This window comes from Mercenaria mercenaria, chromosome 5, assembly GCF_021730395.1.
Source record: "Mercenaria mercenaria strain notata chromosome 5, MADL_Memer_1, whole genome shotgun sequence".
In the NCBI taxonomy this organism is placed as follows: domain Eukaryota; kingdom Metazoa; phylum Mollusca; class Bivalvia; order Venerida; family Veneridae; genus Mercenaria; species Mercenaria mercenaria.
Window position 1 is genome coordinate 84,858,514 of NC_069365.1, and position 24,355 is coordinate 84,882,868.

Genomic DNA, 24,355 nt, shown 5'->3' on the forward strand with positions numbered 1-24,355 from the left:
TCTTCAGAAAACCAATTAAACAATTCTATTTATTATTTCATCAAAAGCCTTGATGTAAAGTTTTTTTTAATTTCATTTTGTGTTAATAATTTCTAAAGCTTTGTTGAAAATAAGCTGATATATAATATTGCTATCAGTTTTATCATTTATTCAAAAGTTATTTTTAAAACCAAGCGTTTATTTTTATACCTTTTAAAGTTTTAAGTTCAGATTTAAGTATTGATAAGTGTAGTGTATAGTTAAATATAATTTGATTTTTTGGATCTTGTCTATATGTAATTTTTAATTTCAGCAAAATTTTTATAATATGTTTTGTAGATCTCTCGATTGCCATTATATATTATATTTAGAAAAAAATTCGCTTTAAGAAAAAAAGCGTAAAGATGAAAAAAATAATTAAAAAAATGTTTAAAAAATAATAAAATAAATAAAGTTTTAAATTATCTTTAAGTAAGAATTTAAATATTTAAACTTATATTCTTTTTTCCATTAGTTTTGATCTTCAACATTTTACTCGGTTTTCTCCTTTGCAGCACATTGTTATTAACCCAGAATTAATACCAAGGTCTTTAGACGCTGCATAATTGCTTTTATATGTTTTTTCTTCATTAGTATCACAGTCGGTTACAATAACTTTTTTAGGATTGTTTCGAATATTATTTGGTCTGGGACAATCACATAATCTTTCAGCATTTTCTTCTTCAGTTAATAGACAACCACAGTTCCATTCAAATAAATTATTTTTAAAAGATAAGGATTAAGTTTTGATTTAATAACATTTTTCTTTTAAGAACTTTCTTGTATGAATTTTTGTCTGGTTCATTATTTCTCCTAAAGTGCTAGATAATTTTGGCATAATCATTCTATCTACCTTTCTATTAACCATCTATATTAATATACTTATAGAAAAAAATCTTTAAAAACGCACCTAATGAAATTATTGATTTGAGAAATTTGTTTATATTATCATATCTTTTGAATAAGATTTTAAAGTCATTTTTTCTAAATTGTTATCAACTGTTAAAATTTTAATACCTTCTTGAAACATTCTGTTTAACCATTCTTCGTGTAATTTGTGTAGTTTTTCTAAATAATCTAAACCAACTTTGTTTTCTTCCGTTCTGTTTCTTTTTTGAAGTCTTTTAAAACATATTTCTGGGTCGGTTTTAACATAAACAAATCCATCAATTGGATTTTTTTCCGTATGGTTTTATAATATGATCAGTTAAGAAAAGATTGTATACTGCCCACCCGGGGTCATTTATAACACCATTGTCGTGATGTTGTTTTGTAAAAACGTTACTGTTAGTTAAATAACAACGTTCAAGGACAGAAACACCATCAAACTGTTTAGCAGAAGATAACATTTTTATATGACTGTTTAAAGTTGTTAGCTGAAAAGGAAATAAATATTTGGAAGGTTCTTGAGCAGCAAGTTCAAAAAGGTTATATGAATTATAACTTGCGAAGCTAGAACCTTCGGTTGCACGTGGATCCATAACATTTTGCCATTCGTGAATTGGTTCTGGAATTATATTAAAATTAGGATTATATTCTTTAATAATATCTAAAAACGTACTTTTTCCTGATGCAATATTACCTTCAACTGATATAATTTTTCTCATTTATATAAAATACTTATAGAAAAAATCTTAAATTAAAGTTAATACAGCTCTTCTTCTTTTTTACTTTTATATCCGTTAAGTTTAAATTCCTTCATGTGCATTTCAAGAGGTGTTGAATAATTTTTTTCTTTCTGCATTCTATATAGTATTGTAAAAATATCCTGATAACTTTATTTGGATTTTCTTTATTTACTTTTCCAATCCGTGCTTTTGTTATAAGTTGTTTTATTTTGTCATGATGTGTTTTTAAAATAAATTTCTTGTCGTCAAGTTTTAGTCTGTTAGTAAATATGGTAATTACTGATGGAACAGCACCAGCAACTGCTACAAATACAGGAATAGCTGGAACAAGTGCTAATGCAGCTGAGCAACCAAAGACACCTGCTGTAATATATAACCCAATACTTACTCTCCCACAAAATTTTATAACTTTTTCTGTAAGCAGCAGCTAGTTTAGTTAAGTGAATAATTAATTGATCTATTGTTTCTATTCCATTATTATTAGAAATTAGATTTTTATTACTCATTTATATAATTAAACTTTTTATTTTCTAAATTAAATTTCTTCCAATTCACTAAATGGTACCCAACTATTAAATTTTTCATTGTAACCTTTCCATTTTACTAAAGCTTGTTTTTTCTTATAGTCTCGTCTAATAACTTTTTCTATTCTAAAACCTCTTGTGTAGTAGGTAAAAGTTCTTGTTATAAAATGAACCTTGAATTATTTCATCATTTAAATCTTTAATAGTGTATGTTCTGGGATTTGTATTATTAATTTTATAAATTTAAAATATTTCCTCGTCCAGTTTGGTGTATATCCTTTTTCAAAATGTCTTTTCAGTTTGCTTAAGCGGACTCGATCACCAATTTTAAATTTTGCTTTACTCTTTGGTATCTTTAAATTACCATATAAATTAAAGTAAACAGTACCTTTATTTAAGTTTTTACTAGCTTCAGTTGGTGTCATTTTTATACTAGAATGTTTTGTTTTGTTATATTTATCAACCATATCCTGCAAATTATCTAAATAAGTATAAGTATTATTTGCTGTAAAATATTTCCACATTATTCTTTTTAAAGTTCTATTAAATCTTTCAATTACTACGCTTTGCCTTCATTAAATGTATGAAAATATTAAATCTTATTTTTATTCAAAAATGATTCAAACTTTTTATTATAAATTCTTTTCCTTCATCACCCATAAATTTTATTGGTAATCGCCCTTTTTAAATCATTTTTTCAAATGCTTCTGTAACAGATTCCCCGGTTTTATTCTTTAATGGAATAACCCAAGCATATTTACTGAATATATCAATAACGGTTAACAAGTACTTTACTCTTTATTGTATTTTGAAAAAGTTGTATGTCAACTAAATCAGTTGCCCAAAAGTATCATCAATGTCTTTAAAACTATTACCCTTCGTTTTTGAAATTTTCGTTTAATTGGTTTGTGTAATTTTTTTGCTAATCATCACTCCAATTTATTTCGGGGGTAGTAAAAAGTTTGCTCTACCCCCTTTTCCCGTTTTTTTATTTTTGTCCGAGACCAAGTTTGTATTTCGTTTTGATAGTGGTTTTACAACTAAATGTTTTGCAATCTTTTCTCCAAATGTTTTTGATTTAGTTTTATTTTTAATTGGAAAGCATTTTTTTGTCGCATGTACCTTTTTACACCCTGTCATAACAAAAGTCATGGTCCATACATACTGCATCCAGTTTTGTTGACAGGAGGTCCGTTATCTAAAGGATTTCCTGGTCCACAATAGTTATATCCTGGGAGTGTTAAACCTTTCTTAGGAATAAAGGTAACATTGCTTTTTGAGTATCTAAATTACCTGCTGTGATAGTACTTTTAACAAACTTTGATTTCATTTTTCCACCCAAAGTAACAAGTAGCCTTATCATTTTTCTCCCGTTTTTTGTTGTAACATAATGAGGATTTTTATTATCAGTAAATCTTCTTTCTTTCAAACATATATTTTTTATTCTGTAAACTCATCTATATCATATGTATTTAAAAATTTTAAATTTGGGGTTTAAACCTGTGGATTTTAAATTGGCCGGTATTGGTTAGTTTGGACCGAGGGGTTATAGGTCAAGTGGGGTCGAACGCTCGCATCGGTATTTATATAACTACTTACTTTGTATCCTACCCTTGAATTTTGCAAGAGTTATGCTGTAAACATATTTCATACTGTTTTCTACTTACGAGATCATTTATTTTGCCGTTTCTGTAGTAATTGCTACCCTTTCTAGAGAATAGCAATTCATCCTAAAACTATTTGTACCCTGCTTTTGTCCCTTAAAATAATGTCCCTTTTTCATCATCTGTAATATTTCTACAGCTGTAAGTTCGAGGCATTTTTTACAGCTGTAACTTTTTTCATTTTTACAGCTGTAATTTTGTTTTCTAGATGTATCTCATTTGCATAACTGGAACTGGAGTCGTTTTAGAGCTGCAAATTGAAATCTACATCTGTAAATCAATGTTTCTTATATAAAATCTACAGGTTTTCAATTTGAAAAAAAAAAAAGACTGAAATTTTGAAGGGAAATACGGATTTTTCTTTCTAAAAAAATTTCGTACGGTGGGTCCCTCATAAAAACCCATGAATGTTTATCTTTTTCCAAATAAAAAAAGGGGCCCTAATTACTAAAAGGGATAAGCAGTTGAAAAAAACGGGGGAAAGATAAAATTTTTTTAAAAACCCGGGGGAAAGTCTGACATTTTTTGTGGTAAATTTTTGTCAAGATAAACAGACGACTTTTTGAAAACCCCCAAAATCAACATGTTTTTCAAAAATAAAATTATTTTTTGAAAAAGGGAAATTTGCGGGAAAAAAATTTAAATTTGGCCCCAGTATATATGGTCAAAGTAGAAAAATATCAGAAATTTGGGAAAAATTATAAAAGGGTAAAAAATTTCAGGACTGTTTAGATTCATAACTTTTTTAAATCCGCTAGCAAAACAAAAAAAGTTTTTTTCATTGATATAACATAGACAGGGTTACGATAGACAAACTGTGTTCACTAAACAATTCCACGTGTTTACGAAACCTTTTTTCCCTACCAAAATTGGGAGATGCAATGCCCCTTAGGAAGTGGTATTGATTTCTTTTTCTCCGGTATTTTTAAAAAATTTTATTACCTTTTCAAGGGCAAAATTTTTTGGGTTGCAAATGAATCCCTTTAAATTTGGAAACCCAAATCAAAATTTTTTACACTGGGTATGGACAAATAAGGGTTTAACCCGGTGTACAGCTTCCGGGAAACAAAAAAGCCTATTTGGGGTAAAAGGGGCGAAATTAAAATTTTGGGGGGAACTGGGTAAAAGACTTTTTAAAAAAAAAAAAAATTTTCCCCCGTTTTTATGTTTTATTTACTCATTAATAAAATCCACAAATCGTGACCCTTTATACTTTTTTTTAGGTAGGGAACAAAAAAATGGCTCTGTGCCGGGCTAAAAATAGGAATAGGCCCAAAAACAAAGTGTTGCCCCGAGGTTTCCTTTTTAAATTGGGTTTGGGCTACCTCCCCCAAAAATTTGAAAAATCCTTTTTTGAGGGGAAAATACCAAGAAACGTTTTTGGGAAAAACCCGGGGAAGGTATAAACTCAAACTTAACATTTAAAGGTTTTTGGCCCACATTTAAAATAAAACTTTGCAAGGAACATCAACGGTTTACCCAGGGAAAAACAGGGTAAAATTTTAGTACTATCTCCCCTGAAAAACCCCCCCCAAACTCCCATTGTGATAGATAGAAGTGGTCAGATCGGTTAAAAACCCGAAAAGGATTCATTAGCTCCCCAAAAGGGCCTAAAAGGGGGGGTTTGTATGAAAAAACCAAATTCCCAGCTTTTACGGGAAGGCTTTTAAAACATTTTCCAGTAAAAAAACCGGGGGAGTGCTCCCGCGATTTTTTAAAAAAAAACCTGAGGGAACCCATTTTATACAACACTTCGAAAATGAAAGCAATTCACCTTCAAGCCCCCTTGCCGGGGGGGGGAAAATAGAAATGCCGGCGGTATCCCCAATAGGGGGGAAACGACTCCCCCGGAAAGGACCCCCTTTTTTTCCCGGGGTTCCCGGCCCCGTAACCCGGGGAAAGAGGGTCCGGAAAGGGTCGGGGTTCCCCCAATGGATCCCCCGGGGAGATGATGGTACTTGTTTACAGGGAATACATTCTTTTTCCGGGAGTGGATCCCCAATACCCCATTTTGGCCTCTAATTGGGTTTGTGGGACTTTTTTGGGCGGTCGTTTTGGGCCCAACGAAAATTTGGGCCCTGGGTAGGCCAAGCCCTAAAATCTCTTTAATTAGGGGGGGAAATTTTCTTTTTCCTCATTTTAAATTACTTTCTATTTTTTTTCTTTTCAGATTGAAAATTTTTCTGAGCTTTTGAAATTTTATTTTATACAAATCAAATTTTTTCCCCTCTTTGTCATATCTTAATGCGCTAAACCAATTTCATTGTACGTTCACACAGTTATAGAACCCCTTCATGAAAGGGGGTTTTTTTCCATCTTTTTTCCTAAAAGGGCGGTGGGTTTGGGCCCAATTATTTGGATAAAAGTGGGAATCCCTCCATCCCCTTTTTGTTTTCTCCCAATACAGTTTGGTGTTAAAAAAGATTGCAAAAATCGGCCGAGTATATCACTCCAGTATCCCTAAAATGTATAACTGGAAAACCCGCTTTTTTTACAGTTCCCTGTTGGACTCCCGGCGGGGGGGCTGCGAGTGATGATGGGAAACATTTAAAGCATGGAAAATACAAATAAAAATAAACGCCCCGAAATTGGGAAAACAACTCGGACGAAAAGGAAAGGGTAAAGAATTCTTCCACCGCCCAATTTGGCTAAAAAACCCCCTTATTTACCCTTAATTTCTTTGGTTCAGTCCACCGACAAACTTTAAAAATTTTCAAGTATTCCCATTTTTGGTTTTGAGAAACATTCGAGGGGTGTCGCTGGTTTTCCAAAAATCAGTTAAGAAACGGCGTACAGGGGACCTGCTGTGGGGTTTTGCCCAAAGCCGCATGCACAAAATTTTATTGGCATAAATTTCATTTTTAACCCCCCTGAAAGGGAAACCCACACCTTTCCTGAACTCCTAAAGGGGGGAAAAAATTTCTTTTTGGCCCTGATCTGCGGAGTTCGGGGAGGGAAATTGTGCGAAAAACTTGCTGCGCAACATGTAACTGCTGCTAGACGCTCAAAAAAAAAAACTAGTCAAAGAAAAACCCGAAAAAACAAATCATCCTAACATTTGGCTTTAAATTCCGCCCTTTCTTTTTAAACACTGGTATCTTGTCAAAATTTTTTCACTTACATTCCAAATCCTCTTAAATGTTATAATTTTTTAAAATTTTGGGCCTCAATAAAAAAGAATGTAAACTGATAAATTTTTGGCCCAAAAGGCGGGGCCAAAGAGGCTTTTTCTCATAAACATGCACCTGAGATATCCTTTTCGTTGTGGTATTGCGGCGACCCCCATTAACCCAAGTCTCGAGACGCAAGACATGGAAGATCAAAAAGGGAAAGGGGCTCCATGCAAATTCACACAGGGCATTGGTTTCCTGAAGAACCCCAAATTCCCAAGGGCCTAAATTCGTATTTCAAAAAGCCCATCGAAAATTTCTTAAAAAAAAACCCTAACTCAAACAAATCAATTTTTTAAACTAAAGGGTTTACGAAAACTGTTCGGGGCCCTGTTCCAAATCCCAAAAACGAAAAGCCAAACTTGAGCAAAATTTTCAGATACCAGTAGTTCAAAATGCACCCGGCAAAACCCCAATGCTGCTACCAGTGTAAAAAATGCCCCAACCACGCCAAATTCGAAATACAAAGCAAAATTTACATCAAATTCTAATCAACGGGGGGTGAGTAAACATCCAGACAAAAATTTTCTTGAAAACTGAGGGGTTTTGGGAAAAAGAGCAAATGACCCATACAAACCCCTAACCGGGTTCCCCCTTTATAGAACCCGGGTTTACAGGGGAGGAGATGACGTCCCCCATTTTCTGCTCCGTTTCCGTTTTTAATAGCATAAAAGGGGGGGAAAAATCCAAAAATTCCCACCTCCTGGTTCCCCCGCAAAAATAATACTTTAAAAATTTCCCGTCGTTTAGTTTTTTTTTACCATTGTAAAGGGGAAAAAAATTTTTTCCCCGTGATAAATTTGGGAAAATAAAATTTTTCCATGGAAAAGGGCCCTGTACTTAAAGGGAAATTAAAATGAAATTCCCTTTCTTATCAAAAATTCCCCTTTACTTATTGGGGTTGTTTAAACATTTTTAAAGGAAACGGACAAAATAGCTTTCAAAAATTTTTCAGGGTATAACTTCATTTAAAACTAAAAAATTTATAGAGCTTCGGGGGGTAATTTTATTATTAAAAATGCATGCCCCCACAGACAAAATTTTTCTAAATTTAAAAAATTTAAACAGGTTGGGAAAACGTTACATTGCCTCGACCCCAAATTTCTAAACGTTCGATTTTTTCCCACCTCCCAAATTTTAAAATAAATCCTTTAAGTTGATGATCTTTTAAAAAACAGTTACCCCAACTTTTTTTCTTATGGGGGATTTTAATGGCATTAGAATTTTGGGGCTGTTTTTAAATTTAAAGAAATGCCCCCGTTTATTAAAAAGAAAAAAAAATGTATCTTATCCTGCAACAGGTAACTTTTTTTCGCTTTATTTGACAAATTTTTTTTTTTCAACCGAAAATCTTTCTTTATTTTTAAGGGGAAAATACCGGAAAGACTTGCATGGTAGTGACCATTTTCCCAAATTTTTATTTTTAAATTTCTTTAACTGCCAAACAGACCACCTTAAAAATTTCAAAACTAAAAAAGGACTGGGAAACAAAATTTTAAACGTTTTGTAAAAATTTTATTTGACCTTCCGGGGGGCCCCTTCCGGCGGGGGAAAGGGTAATGCGGGGGTATCCCTGCAGAGGGGTAAAAGACTCCCCCCAAAATGGGGCCACCTTTTTGCCGGGGGGGGCGGCCCCCAAGCCGGAGAGGAGGGTTTTCCCGGATGTTGAGGGTTTCCCCCGGCATCCCGGGGAAATGATGCTTTCTTGTTTGCATGTGGCAACTTCTTCCCGGGATGGGGGGTGCCAAAAAACATCTTTGGCCCCTTATTCTGTTTTAACGGGTTTTGGCGGGCCGTATTGGCCCCATACATCAACGGGGAGCCCGCCCCAAACCCCCAGGAAAACCCACCTTCCCCTTTACAAATTTTATTGGGTTATTTCAAAAATGCATTTTATGGGGAAAATTTTTATTTTCCAAAAAACCAACTTTTTTGGGAAAAAAATACGGTTTCACGAAAACCTTTTCCCTTTTCTCTGCTGTATTGGGCACATTTTTCTGCGCTTTAATAAACCCTTTATATTACGTTCACACAAATGTAAATTTTAAAAAAATTTTCATAGTACTTCCATTTTTTCCAAAGGGGGGTGGGGGTTAGGGCCCCTCGGTTAGGGAGGGTAAAAACCCCCGAATCCCATGTTTGGTTTTTTTTCATTAAGTGGGGGATTGAAACAAGATTGAAAAATCCCCGGCCCAGTTTTATCATACCCTACCCTAACATGTATGAGCGGATTCCACTCGTTTTTAGTTCCCTTGTTGGACTCCGGGCGGGGGGGGGGCTGCAGTGACGAATCATAAACATTTTAAAATTGGGAAAAACCCAAAAAAAAAAAACTCCGCATAAGAAAAAAGGGGTTTTGACGGCACGGAAAGGGGGGGAATCCCACCGACCGTACCCCCCCAACAGGGGATTTCCCGATTTTTTTAAACCAAATCAACGGAAAGGAAAAATTTAAAAAGTCAAACCCCCTCGCCCTTTTTAAAAATTTAAAAAACCATCCCAAGGTATTTTGGTGTAAACCCCCAAACAAATCAAAAACTGCGAATGGGGGCCTGCTTGTTTAAGTTGAGGGAAAACCCCCCATTCACGAAATTTTCTTTCCCCTTTAAATTCATTTTACAACCGGCCATGTTTGTGGGATTGCACACCGAAAATTTTTAACCCCTCAAGGGGGGTTTTTTCGTTGTCCTGACCCTTTCCCCGGGTTTTTTGGAGAAAGGGGATTGTTTCAAGGCCCTTTTTATTCAAAAATGTCACTGGCTGCTAGACGTTTTTAAAAATCAAACGATTAGGAAAAACATTCCCCCAAATACTATTTTTCTTACCTTTGGCACCCGGGTTTTTTCCTTCCGTCGTAAAAGTTGGAACCTCATTACAAAAAGGGAAAAAAATAAAATTCCAAACCTCTTCCCAAAGCTATTTTGTTTAAGTTTGGGCACCCAAAGAGGAAAAACTGCCAAAAGGGGAAATTTTATTTTCCAAAAAGCGGGGAAAGGGGTACATTTCCCCCAACCAAAGACACTTTTAGTCGGCCGGTCCGGGGGGTTGTTGGTTTAAAAAACAACGAGCCACATTCAGGGGCCAAGTCCCCGGGGATTTCAAGAAAATGGAAAATCGAAAAAGGGGGTTTTTTTATGTTAAAATTTACACAGGAATTGGGATTCCCAAAACAAGACAAATTGTCCCAAAGCCAAATTTACATCTCCCCCACTCGGCCCCAGGGCTTTATCATCAAAATAAATTGTCTCTAGCAAAAAAAACACAGTGCATTGATTCCTTTTCCAAACAATTCAGTGACGCTCAACAAAACCAACCAAAATTTTTGTACCAAAGAAAAGCCAAAAATACCCGGAAAAACCTTTTAAAGGGATCCCCAACCAAAAAGGGGAGCCCTTCAAAACACTGCCCCCAGCTATACCCAAAAAGGTTCGTAAGATTCAGGTTTCGGGGGCCCTGTCCCCGACAAAAAAGTTTCAAACACTAAAACACCGGGGGGAGTTTTTTTTTAAAACCCAAAAAAAAGGACATTTTAAAAATGATTTTTTTTGAAAAATCAAATGATCCCATTTACAAAACCCCTTAACCCGGGTTTCCCCCAGGGAAAATGAACCCCGGGGAAAAGGGGGGGGGTTATTATTTTGGGGTCCCCCCCCAGTTTAAACCCCACAAAGGGGGGGGAAATCCCAAGGGTTTTTTTCTGATCCAAGGGAACACTAATACTTTTAATTTTTTCCAGTCCGGGTTTTTTTTTGTTGCCTTTTTAAATTGGGAAAGTAAAATTTTCCATTTTGGGTTTTTGGGTTAATTAAAGCAAATTTTAATGAAAATTTTTCCTTCTCTTTTCAAAATAAATCCTTCATATTTCCCCTTTGTTAAACAAATTTTAAAAGGGAAAAGGCAAAAAGCTTTCAAAAAAATTTTTCAAAGGGGAAAAATTCATAAACCCCTAACACTGATAGACTTTTGGTTTTGGACAATAATTAATTTAAAAATGCAATTCCGCACAGGGGGCAAATTTTTCTTCAAAACCAGAAACCCAATCAGGGGTTGGGAAAAAAGAAAAATTAAAATCACCGATTACTAATTTTTAATCTTTAAAGATCTTGATGAATTATAAAACAAAAACCAAACCCTTTTTGCTTTAAAAGATTTTAATGGTCATCATAAATTTTGGGGGTTTTTGACAGCAACAATAAGGTTAAAAAAAATTTTTAAAATTTTATTGAAAGAAATGCCCCCGTTTTTTTTAATGATAAACAAAAACTTTTCTTCAACCGGGAACAGTTTAAAAAATTTTTTCCGGCCCTTGGGTTTGGGGGAATTTTTTCAACCGAACATTTTTCCCCGGGCTTTGAAGGAAAGTTAAAATGGGATGGTTTGCCCTTTTATGACCATTTTCCCCAATTATTAATTTTCCCAAAAACTTCTAATCTGCCCCTCCGACCACACTTAAAATTTCAAAATTTTTGAAATTTTTATAACAAGCTGGCCGGAAAGGTTGGGGAAACGGGGGTAGGGGGGATAAATTTTCTTTTGGGGAAATTTTTGGAGAAATTTAAATTTTTTTTTTATGAACCCTTGATCGGGTTTTTAGTTCTTCTGTCCGAAATTGTTGGCCCAAGTCCATTTCCTAAAACTTCCGAAATGGTAAAATAAAAAAAAGCCTTGGTATAATGAAAAAATTGAAAAATTTTTGAAAAGGGGGAAAAGGGCCATTAAAAAAGTTCCCAAAATAGGGCCCCCAAAAAAAAAACCCCACAAACATTTAAGGAAACTGAGAGCAAAAGCTCGCAAAACATAAAACAACCCAAAGAAAAAATCAATGGCATTCATAAGTTTCAAAAATTTATTTAGGTCATCGGTTAAAAAAGGGTTTGGGAAATGATTCGGGAAAATAAGTGGAAAGGAAAATCTTTAAATGTTTTTCCCCTCTTCCCAAAATCCCGACCAGTCCCTTTTTCTAGCAAGGAGGAAAATTTCCCCAAAACACTTTGGTTTAAAACTTTTTTAAAAAAATCCCATCAAACCCAAATTTTTTTATAAAAGGGTTTCCCAAAACCAAAATCGACCCAAAGAAATAAACCTTGTAAATTTTTTATTCAAATAAAGATGAAGAATTTTAATAAACCTTTTTTTCACACAAGAAAAAGGGTTGACGCTTTAGAAAAATTCACGATACCGGGAAACGGGCCGGAAACCAAATTTTAAAAAACTTTTAAAAAATTTACCACAAGAAAAATAAGACCCCTACTTTAAAATTTTTTAATATTCCCTGGGAAAATGGCATTTTTTTCCCGAATTTTCCCGGAGAGAAGCTATAGTTATTTCCCAATACAAAAACCCCGGGGAAAAATTGCCTAACCCCATTTAAATTAAAAGAAGATTTGACCAGTTTTTTTTATTTAAAACTCTTAACCCGGATGATCAATTCCAAGAAAAGTTTGGTTTTCTTGAATCCCCGGGCTAATTACAAACTTTTTAAAGCGGTTTTTGGGAAGCAGCGCAGACAACGATCATCTTGTTCAAAGAGAAAAATTTTATCGTGATGTTTTGTTTTTAAAAAACATTTAGGGTTGTCTTTTTCGGGGTTTTGAAAAACCCCATGGCATACATGGAAAAAAATGGTTTAAAGAATTTATCTTTAAAATTTGGGTTTTTAAAAGGGGTCTTTCCAAAATTAGTATTCCCCAATTTTTATCAAATCGCAATTTTTAAAATTTCGGGGTTTGGGTTCCCGACCCCTTTTTGGGCTCTTTTTAGGGAAAACAGGGAGTTTCCCCAAAAGGTCCGGTTTTTTCTGACACACTTTTTTGCATCAAAATTTAAAAATATTGGAAAAATTTTTCAACCAGGGGTAAATTTTCAGTATATATTGTGAATTTTTAAAAGGGTTTTCGGTTTAAAAAAATGCGTAAAGATTGAACCCCCAATTCAGCGTGTTTTGAACAAAATTCAAACTTGGGCCAAAGGGAAAATTTGGTTTTTTAAAATTTTTCCCAAACAAAAACCGGTGTCCACTTTTTTCAATTACGGCAAAAACATTTTTACCCTGGGGGCTTTTTTTAAATGGGGACAAAAAAAACCCGTTGTAGAAACAAAATTTTTTTGGTGTTTTTTTTTGATAAAAAGCTTTCTTTTAACCACACATCCAAAAAACCCCGAAAGGCCCAAAGTTTTTGAAAACGGGTTGAATCTTTTAAAAAGGAATTTCAAATATGATTGGGGAGCAGATCGCAAGGTTTTTGTTAAGACTTTATTTGACTTTGATTGGTCCAAGCTGTTACGGTTGTGTTTTTTTGGTTTTTGGGGGGCCCAAAAAACATTTACAAAGTTGGATTTCTTAACCCCAAAACAACGTGCGATTGGGTCTTTGGGGCATTTTAAAAATCGCCCTGTCAAAATTTTTTAGGGTTTAAGCAAAACCCAACCCCTTTCCCCTTTCACGAGACCCTGAAAAATGCATTGCAAAATTTCTCTGAGGGGGCTGCCAACAAATCCCAAACCCCCCCCCAGGGAAAAAAATTTTAAAAACCCAAAAACCACATTTGTTTTACAAAAACCAAAAAAAATTTAAAACTTTTGGGGTTTCGGGGATTGGGTAATTTTTTAAAGGAAACAGAAATTTTAATTTTTAGATTGGTTTAAAAAAATTTTAATTTTGGTTTGAAAAACCCAAACCCGGGGTTTTTAAATTTTAACAGGGGTTTTTTTGTTGGGAAAACGAAAAAAACCCCATTGAAAAAGGGTGAAAAAAAACCCCGAAATAATTTAAGTTCCCCAAAAATAAAAGAAAACAAGTCGGCTTTTTAAAAAATCCTTTTTCTATTTTTAAAAGGTTCAAAAAAGACCCAAAGGTTGGATGTGCCCCGTTTGCCATCTGCATCAATCAAAATTTCGTTTCCCCAAATTTAAAGCTACAATTTTTTTAGCCGAGGCAAAAGGGTATTGATTTGGGGCCCTTTTTGTTTATTTTAGAATATAAGGAAGAAAAAACCTTTTTTTTTCGACCACTTTTGTTTACAATCAATACACAAAACCGTATACAGAAAAACCTCATTCAAAAAATTCTTCTCAGGGTTCCCTGAAATACCTTTTTAAAAAGCCATCATATTTCTGTTTTTGGAAATTCCAGTCATGTTGGGATTTATGGAAATGAAGAAAGCTGATCCCGCAGCAAAAAAAATCACTTTCTTTAAAAAAAAAAAAAATTTAAAATTTAAAAAATTTCCCTATACTGATTTTAGGGCCCAAAAATCAAAAAAAATACATTTTTTAAATGGAAGTCCCAGGAACAATGCTTCCCTTTAATAAACTTCGTGAAATTAAACCTTTCTTTTGGTGATGGGACCAAAAAAAAGATTTTGTTCGCAGGGAGGGGGGTGGGGGTTTTTTCTCGTTGTCGAATAGGGGCATAAACCCGGGGGACCCCCATTCGTATCTGCTGAACCAAAAGAAGACAAAACCCGAATGTGACCATGGCAAACACCGTTACAAATCCAAATTTTAATCGACCGTGTAGGGTTTGACCACAGGCAATTCCCTTTCTATAATGTTCAAACGGGTTAAAAAAGCGGGGGGAGCAAATTTCAACGGGGAAATGGTTTCAATTTTTTAAAAAAGGGGGTTCCCTAAAATCTGAACCCTTTTTTTGGGTTTTTTTTCAAAACTTTTTTACTTTTTTAAATTTTTTCAAATTTACTTTTTTACCCTATATATGAAAATTAAAATTTTACTTTAATTGTTTTTTTATGCTTTGCAATTAACGTTATCCATTTAACTTTTTCTCGGCGATATATGACCTTTTTGTGTCGACTCGCCGTAAAACCCAACTCATTCATTCATTCATTCACCTTCATAATAAAGTGTAAAACAATATTTGACTCTATACTGTTTGGATGTTTGGTTTGTTTTCTTTACAATTTCGAATGCTTGTACTTTTGTTAGTTATGTATGCTGTAACTATAAAGCACATTTAAAAGTGCATACACACAAAAGAAAGATAATTGTGATACAATAAAAAAGTAATTTAATTGCAACGTGACTCACATATTCAACATTCGAGTGCTACTTTTTGTTCCTGCCAAATTTCATATGAAAAATTGTTTCAAGAGGGTAGCATATATGTAATGTAACCTTGCGTTTGTATTTTTTGTTGACTGATCCTCAAACGCTACGAGAGGTTCGTTTACTAGCTTTCCATAGTTTGAATTAAATATTTTTCTAATTGCATTACCATATATCTTACAAACTGTATTGTAGATTATTTTAAGAATTTTGAGGTTATGGTTGAAAATCAAACATTCGCTAACAGATATGGAAATAGCTTCACTGGACAAGAAGTGTGTTACAAACATGACATTTCCTCATCGAGAACAACGAATATTGATGTAACATGTAACAAACCAATTTTCGGAAATCAGCTCAGAATTCGACTTGCAACTAAGGGTACACAACTTGTCTTGTGCGATGTCAGAATATATGGAGGTAACTGCTCTATTTCATGGTTTTACTTGCAAATTCATATAACATTAGCTATATTATTTATATTAATTCTGTTCATGAAATTTCCTGCAGACACATATTACACATAGAGATTGTAAATGTTTTAGATATCTGGGCCCAGTTGTTCGAAACTTTAACAGGGGATTAAGCTAACAGATGTTTAACTTTTAGGGTTAGTTTGCGACATTTTATAAGACTTATGAAATTTGAAAATTCTTTACAATAAAATCAAAACATCATACTAGTGTTTCCCAATAAGAGTAGTATTTTGAATCAAAATTTAATCAGCGGTTAGCTTAACAGCTGATTTAAGTTCCAAACAACTGGCCCCTGATTATTTTACAGAGTGTTCTGATGGAACATTTGGTGTCAGTTGTACAGAGAAATGCAGTACGTATTGCAAAGATGTCTGTAATAAAAATTATGGAACTTGCTCTTCGTGTTCGCCCGGATGGACGGGAACTAGTTGCAACCAAGGTATAAGTTATTTTTGTTAGCTTTGATGACATAATCAGGCCAAAGTTATGTATATTTGCACTTTAGCAACCAATCTATTAGCATTGGATAGATCGGTTGGTAAGTTACTGTATTTTATAAATACAAAGAGGTTTGTCTTAAAGTGCAAGTAATAGTTATCGCTTTTATTACATGAATTATTTAACAGACTTCAGACAGAGACAGTTTGCTTGGGGAATGTCCACTGTTCCAGTAAATTCACACTCAAGCTGTAAAGGTGCCAGCATTTGGGTACCGTGACAAAACTAGAAGTGATTATATCCAAGCCCCAACTCCGTTCTCTCAAACTCGCCGGGAATGGCAGAATTTGTTCGTGTTTACGGTTGTTCGAGCCATTAAGGTACTGGTTCATTACTACAAAATGTGTACATGGTTACTCGAGCACAGACATGTGTCTACCGTATGCGTTGTAACCTCCATCAAATCAAAACAGTAAATGATTATGAATTTCAAGCATAAACTTTATTGAAACATAACAAATTTTATTTAATTTCTTGATACAAAACATCGATATCATTTTTAAGGATTCTAAATATTGCTTGTTATAGACAGTATAACATTTTACCCTTTTGCCATCCGTTTTAAGCGCATAATATGATTATTGTATTAAACACGTCAACGGAAGTACATTAGATACATGTATGTATATTACCTTAATAAATAAATCAAAAATGGTGTCAACCGTTTTATATTATGATAAACTTTTCTTTAAATATATGTGTGCATTCTCCATCACCAGGTATGGTTGGTTTTAAATACTTTGCCTTACAAATGTAACTGGGGTCCGATCTTAAGGATGTGAGTCTGATATTGATCAATCGTACCGATTCAAACAAGCGAGGAGGACGTGTAAATAACGAGTTTGGTGTACAGAGAATATCGAATATAATCATAACCAAACGAATTGGCGAGAGCCAGCTGGTAATCTGCATGTGAACACTTTTTGAATGCGCTTGGCAGATAGATTGAATATCAACCACACGATGTCACACAGTGTAATGAAGCGTTTATGAAGTGCGATGTTTAAGAAAACAAACAAATATTATGGTAGTTAGATTTATTATGAAAGACGCAATATCTTTCTTTGCCAGTATTAATTGTCTTCACATTAATTTTGAGCTTTAATGTCAGTTCGTCATTGGCAACAAAGAATTATCTAAAAATACGTGAAGAACCAAAAAGGGGTATTTTTGCAGTGACGCGTTAGAAACAATCTAGCAGTATAGCAATTTGGAAAAATATGAGTAAGTCAGGCTTAAACAAGAATGAAATAGTGTGCTCACAATTTAGAGATATACTGTGCCAGTAAATTTTTGTTTAATTTGTTTTATTTTATAAATTATAAGAATCTGACTATGATGACGGTATAATCCGTAAGATAAGACGTGGAAGTGAGATATTGATATCAGTTTCAGTATGTGACGATAGCTGCACGTTCAATTGCAGCGGGTACTGTAAAAATAACGCGTTATGTAGAATGACAGATGGAATTTGTGCTGACAGTTCCAGTCCAGGATACAAAAGAGGAAACTGCGATTAATGCATTTATAAATTCGTACTCAATAGCTTTTTATCTAAATGAGTGGCTGTGATTTAGAAATTTTGTGTGATTAACGGGCCATTTTCACAGAATATATATAAATTCTTGTCAACAAACTAACTGTGTTTTGATATTTTTTATTTCATGTTTTTGATACCTGCTTAGATAAAAACCCAATTACAACTGACATATCTCTTGTTTTAATTTTGTCTTACAAGCTACGCAAACTCTCGAACCTTCCTTGAAAACCACTTGATAGCCATAAAGACTAATATCAGTTTGTTTGTATCTGTTTACAGATTAAAAGTATATTCTTTCTTTACATGATAATGAAAATCAGACAGTTATTGTCCCTAAATATTAACTTGACACACATGGACGTTTCGTATGTTTTTGTAAATTAGTTTCTGTGTCAGAACCTAAATAACGATAGAACACTTGAAGAACCATGACAAGATATACATTTCTTAATTAACATCATCATGTCGCATATGCAAAAACAGGTATGTGGACAAAACGTTTACAAATCTCGGGGTCTTGTCATATCATTTCTTTTATTCCTCTTCTACGTGTCATTAAACCGTTCTCCAAAATGTTGTCTGAACCATTCAGGACATGACGTGTGTCCGCTCATTAAACGGACAATGCAAGGAACTGGCATAAGTACACGATAAAAATGAAATCAAAATGTCAATACTTATGGTCAGTGCATAGCTTTGAAATGTATTGAGAATAAAAATTCACAAAGCCTTATACACCACCTTAATAGAAATTCCGGTTCTTTTTATTCAGTATGTTCTGGTGGAAAATATGGTGAAAACTGTACCAATAATTGTAGCGGATTCTGCTTAAATGGCACTGCCTGTAGGAAGACAGATGGTATTTGTGTTGGTGGATGTAAGCCGGGATACAGAGGAGAAAAATGCGACATAGGTGAGTATACTATGCTTATTATGACATAAAAAAATGATATGTATCAATAACACCAGTTCGTTGTTTTTGAGCTCGTATAATTTATAAAAGTGAAAATAAGGCTTTACACAGTTTATTATTCATAAAAGATAAAAAAGATGAATCTCATTGCACAACTATTATGTCTATTAATCATGCTATTCCTTGATAAAAGACACTTTTTTCTGAAACCTCTGATATTATTTTAGAGTCAGGTAAGTACAGGTACAGAATCCAGGAACGCTACATAGTTCAGCTAACCGTCTGCCTTTACATAACTTAAATACTGTTGAAAACCCAACGTAAATGCATAATCATGCATAATCATGCATATCTAGCTGACACTTGAAACATCACTTAAAAAGTTATTATCTATTTAATCTATAGAATGTCAAGATGGTTTTTATGGCGCAAATTGCACGCGCAACTGTAGCTCGCATTGCTTGAACGGTGCACTGTGTTTGCATACAAATGGTACCTGTGCGAATGGATGTGATCCGGGGTGGACTGGCGACACGTGCAAGAATGGTATATTTTTTATTATTGACCTGCAACGCCTATACATCCATATGTCCAACTGTTGCATTTCTCAAATAAAAAATCTTGAAAAGGACAAAGATCCATTAAGAAAAGCCTCGTTATCGGAACGCACATCTTTTTATTTTGAAATTGTGTGTATCTGGTTACAATGGCATGAAATGTAAGAGAACATGTAGTGCGTATTGTTTCCATTGTATCACGTCACTGTAGTCGTGTTAGTGGCATTTGTTTCCATGGATACTATGCTGGTTCCCAGAGGACACATTGTGAAACAAGTAGGTATTCAATTAAAACTCTTCGAGTGCTATCTGTTTTTAAAAATCTTCTTTAAAAATTCATTTAAGATAGGTAAAGTATACATATGTTTTTGGCCTAAATGCTTCTCAAAAATGCTTCTATACAAAAAGGCAAAACGTTAGACATATAGACGGACTCTGCCGCAGATTCTTGTGTATGATTGCATTTTCGGAGACGAAAGAAAAAATTTATAATATCAAAGGCAAAACTGATAGCTAGAATAAAAGATTGATAATAAATGTGATATTTGTTTAAAACCCGGCATTGGATTGTATAGAAAATATTTAATGGTATTCTGTTAGAGAACATGTTGTTATTGAAGAATTTGAATGATGCCCAGCTGGCATCATTTAGCATTTTGAGAAATTCAAGATGGCGTTCAAAATGGCCGCCAAAATCAGAAAATGTATATCAGTGGTGCAAGAAATAAGTTACAAATTGTTATTTGCAGACTGATTGTACTTTAAATGTTTCAAACATACTTATCTATCTTTATTAATTGATTAAATCAATCTAAGATGACATCTAGGACGGCTGAAATTCAAAATGGCGGCTAATATGGTGGCCACAATTGCCTTTTTGGCGTAATGTAATAATAAATCAAGAATGGTAATAAAATTTGTTGATATTAGTGTTGCAATATGTAATAACTATTTAAATAAAGTAACAATTTTAATCACTTGACTATTTAGCTGATCCAAAATGGCTTCCAAGATGGCGGCCAAATTTGAAAGAAGTTGGAAACAATGATGAATATTGGTCTTATTTCATTGGTCTATTAGTATATAATAAGAAAATCATCAAGAACATTCTAAATACATGTTTTTACCCCACTACCAAAGTTACAAGTGTATTTCTGACAATCATATATCAACTTTATTTAATTCCAAATTACATATAAAGGATGTTCATGTGCTTCACAAAATAGTCCAATTCATGAACAGTGTGGATCAATTATCAATGATCAAGCAGTTCTGATTCAACCTATATGGATTCGAACTGACCATTTAGATTATAAAGATCTATCAATGATGAGGCTTTCCAGCCCATGGTTACATCACAAGCTAGGTCAGACAGAGTTTACAAAATGAGATTTGTATTTGTTTCTCAATTCATTTATATTTAAAGATTGACATTTAAACAGAAAATAAGTATTGTTATATAATAAATCTACCAAAACCCGCAACCACCAGACGTCTCAGGGCTTTGATTTTTATATTTGCTTATTGTACAAATAATATGTTTTACGATATGTCTGCCATTATTAAGTATCATTGAATGTAAAATCAAACAGTGTGTTTATATTCATAAAGGTATGTTAAAATGCGCATTGCAATGAAAATGCCAGAATAATTATGTGAAGTTCTTTTCACCTAACTACCTAACGCACGTTCTTTGTTTCTTGTTGTTGCATTGATAGCATTGTCCTGTTGACATTGTACAAAACATCGTACATGGAAGTCGTGCCTGATTGCAACTGCACCATTATGTTAAACATGGGTTGTCACTCGCGCAACCACATTTTATTATCTTCAGTACTTCTGGTGGTGCCAAAGCTAGAGTGGGTGCTACAGATACAGGAACCAGTATCTTCATTACCTCGTTCCTACGCCAACCATATTTACATGGGTCCATATTTGGCATGTCTGCATGAAGAGAATGCTTCCATATACAGGCATGTAAATGTGCATGTTTCATGTTTTCAACAAATGTTTCTTTTGTAAGTGTCAATATAGCAAGTACTAGCATAGTTTTGCTGGACTTGCCAATTTTGGCTGCCCATAGCCTTTGTTGCATTACAGACATGTCGTTTGAAGTTGGTTGGCCATAACAGGCTGATACAAACCTTGTTGATTCAATTATAATATCAATGATGTCAGCTGTTATGTCACCCAAGGATTTAAAGGGATAACCAGCTTGCAACATCTTGATCACCTTTGATTTGCCAATGCCATAGTAGCATGCCACAGTGTCACACCCAGAGTCAGCATGCACCGCCAGTAAATCTCGTGCCATGTCTGTTGTCTGTTGTATGTCAATAGCAATTCTTTCTCTCTCTCACAGGAGATCCAATAATCACAAGTATGGATGTTTCTAACACCACATAATAGTATTCCAACAGTACAAACACATCTGTGTCATCTGACAGTCTTGCAATTATGAAGCTGGTTATCCCTTAAAATCCTTGGGTGACATGACAGCTGACATCAATGATATTATAATTGAATCAACAAGGTTTGTATCAGCCTGTTATGGCCAACCAACTTCAAACGACATGTCTGTAACGCAACAAAGGCTATGGGCAGCCAAAGTTGGCAAGTCCAGCAAAACTATGCCAGTACTTGCTACGTTGATACTTACAAAAGAAACATTTGTTGAAAACATAAAACATGCACATTCACAGGCCTGTAGATGGAAGCATTCTATTCATGCAAACACGCCAAATATGGACCCATGTTAATATGGTTGGCGTAGGAACGAGGTAATGAAGATACTGGTTCCTGTATCTGTAGCGCCCACTCTAGCTTTGGCACCACCAGAAGTACTGAAGATAATAAAATGTGGTTGCGCGAGTGACAACCCAAATATAACATAATGGTGCAGCTGCAATCAGGCTCGACTTTCATGCACGATGTTTTGTACTTGTCAACAGGACAATGCTGATCAATGCAACAATGAGCAAAGAACGTGCGTTAGGTAGTTAGGTGAAAAGAACGTCACATAATTATTCTTGCATTTTTATCGCAATGCGCATTTTAACATACCTTTATGAATAACTTTTACAAACACGTTGTTTGAGGTTACATTTAATGTTCCTTAATAATATCAGCCATATTGTAAACCATATTCTTTGTAAAATAAGCTACTATAAATAAAAACATGTGTTTAAAATGTTCTTGATGATTTACTTTATATATACTAATAGACTGTTAGATTGATGATTTACTTTATATATACTAATAGACTGTTAGATTGTTATTTGTACAGTACATGTATTTTGATATACGAGTAAGTATTAACTCGTTAAAGAGAAGCAACCAGGTGGACAGGTGTTACCTTACGTGAGTTTTAAGGGTTAACTAGCTGACAGTGTGAAAAATCACTTAAAAAGTCATTATCTATTTCTGTAGAATGTCAAGATGGTTCTTATGGCACAAATTGCACGCGCAACTGTAGCACGCATTGTTTGAATGGTACACTGTGTTTACATACAAATGGTACCTGTCCGAATGGATGTGATCCAGGATGGAGTGGTGACACGTGCAAGAATGGTATATTTTTTATTACTGACCAGCAACGCCTATACATCCATATGTCCAATTGTAGCATTTATTACATAAAATTTGCTAAAAAGGACAAGGATCCAATAAGAAAAGCCACGTTATCGGAACGCACATCTTTTTTTTTGAGAGCGTGTGTATCTGGTTACTATGGCATAAAATGTAAGAAAACTTGTGGTGTGTACTGTTTCCAAATGGTGTCACGTTACTGTAGTCGTGTTAATGGCATTTGTTTCCATGGAACCCAGGCTGGTTGGTATGGGATACATTGTGAAACAAGTAGATATTCAAACTCAAACTTCGAGTGTTATGTGTTTTTAAAAATCTTTCTTAAGAAATGCATTTAAAACAGGTAAAGGATACAATATGTTTTTGCCTAAATGCTTCTCAAAAAATGCTTCTATACAAAAAGACAAATCGTTAGATATATAGACGGAATCTGCTGCAGATTCTTGTGTATGATCTAACTGTATTTACGGAGACGAAAGAAGAATTTTATAATACAACAAAATGAATCAAAGGCAAAACTGGTAACTAGAATAATAGATCGAATTTTACACTTGAACTTTACCGAAATGACAGTGAATCATCAGACATTGATATCCTGTATTTTGATACAAGCTTTGTAAATGAATTCAATGAGTGTTAAATGTATACAAAACAATTTGCAGAGTGTAAGAATGGAACATATGGACGAAACTGTAGCTATACTTGTAGTGGACATTGTCTGTACGATTCAACATGCAGACCTACAGACGGTTATTGCTTGTCAGGTTGCAAAGAAGGGTGGACAGGGGACAGTTGTCACGATAGTAAGTTTATCTATTATTATAGAACTTCTATTTATGAAATATCTTCTAAAATCGGATTGGTTTATTGACATAGCAATATCCACGCGGATAGGATTGAATGTTGCAGCTTAATATGATAAATACTACCGGAACTTACTGTTATATAAATAGGTTTATCTGACAGATACTCTAACGTACGCCATTTAGTAAATATCCCTGTTACCCTCTATTACTAAAGAAAATTGTACACATTATTCATAGATTGTTATTTGTGTAGTACTTGCATTTTGATATCATCATTTATTTAAATGGTTAAAGAGAAGCGGCCAGGCGTTACCTTAAGTGAGTTTTAACGGTTAACTAGCTGACAGTGTGAAACATCACTTAAAAAGTTATTATCTATTTCTGTAGAATGTCAAGATGGTTTTTATGGCGCAAATTGCACGCGCAACTGTAACACGCATTGCTTGAATGGCACACTGTGTTTACATACAAATGGTACCTGTGCGAATGGATGTGATCCGGGATGGAGTGGTGACACGTGCAAGAATGGTATATTTTTTTATTACTGATCGCAATGCCTATACATCTATATGCACAATTGAAGCATTCCTCAAATATAAATTGCTTAAAATGGGCAAGTATCTTGATAAACAGTGCGGAAAATCGTCCCGTTCAGGAAACAGTCTATGGGCTTTTCCCGACTTCTCGAACAGGAAACGTGATACTTAATATAGTAATATGCGTTCAAATACACAATGTTTCCCTATTGTTTCTTTCTGAAGGACCAGTCCATAAGATATAGATGGTATTATCAAATGAAACACATCATTGTGAACCCGAGAAGTTTTTCTAAATTTCTACTGTTCAAATCTTTTTTAAGTGTCCTAATAAAAGCTTTATTTAACTTTAGAATTTCAACATTTCAACATA

The 24,355-nt window shown here is 34.2% G+C and overlaps 1 protein-coding gene across 4 annotated transcripts in view; it reads left to right on the forward strand.

The window, feature by feature from the left end:
• The window catches only part of LOC123558589 (multiple epidermal growth factor-like domains protein 10), a 147,413-nt gene that overhangs the window by 59,816 nt on the left and 63,242 nt on the right, over positions 1 to 24,355 (forward strand). For 3 of the 4 annotated variants that reach the window (XM_053544159.1, XM_053544162.1, XM_053544160.1), the window contains exons 4-10: positions 15,264 to 15,488; positions 15,852 to 15,983; positions 18,355 to 18,495; positions 18,901 to 19,041; positions 22,482 to 22,622; positions 23,303 to 23,443; positions 23,834 to 23,974. In XM_053544159.1, the coding sequence (XP_053400134.1) occupies positions 15,264 to 15,488; positions 15,852 to 15,983; positions 18,355 to 18,495; positions 18,901 to 19,041; positions 22,482 to 22,622; positions 23,303 to 23,443; positions 23,834 to 23,974 (1,062 nt within the window). The remainder of the gene's footprint in view (positions 1 to 15,263; positions 15,489 to 15,851; positions 15,984 to 18,354; positions 18,496 to 18,900; positions 19,042 to 22,481; positions 22,623 to 23,302; positions 23,444 to 23,833; positions 23,975 to 24,355) is intronic. The other variant, XM_053544163.1, reaches the window with a different exon arrangement.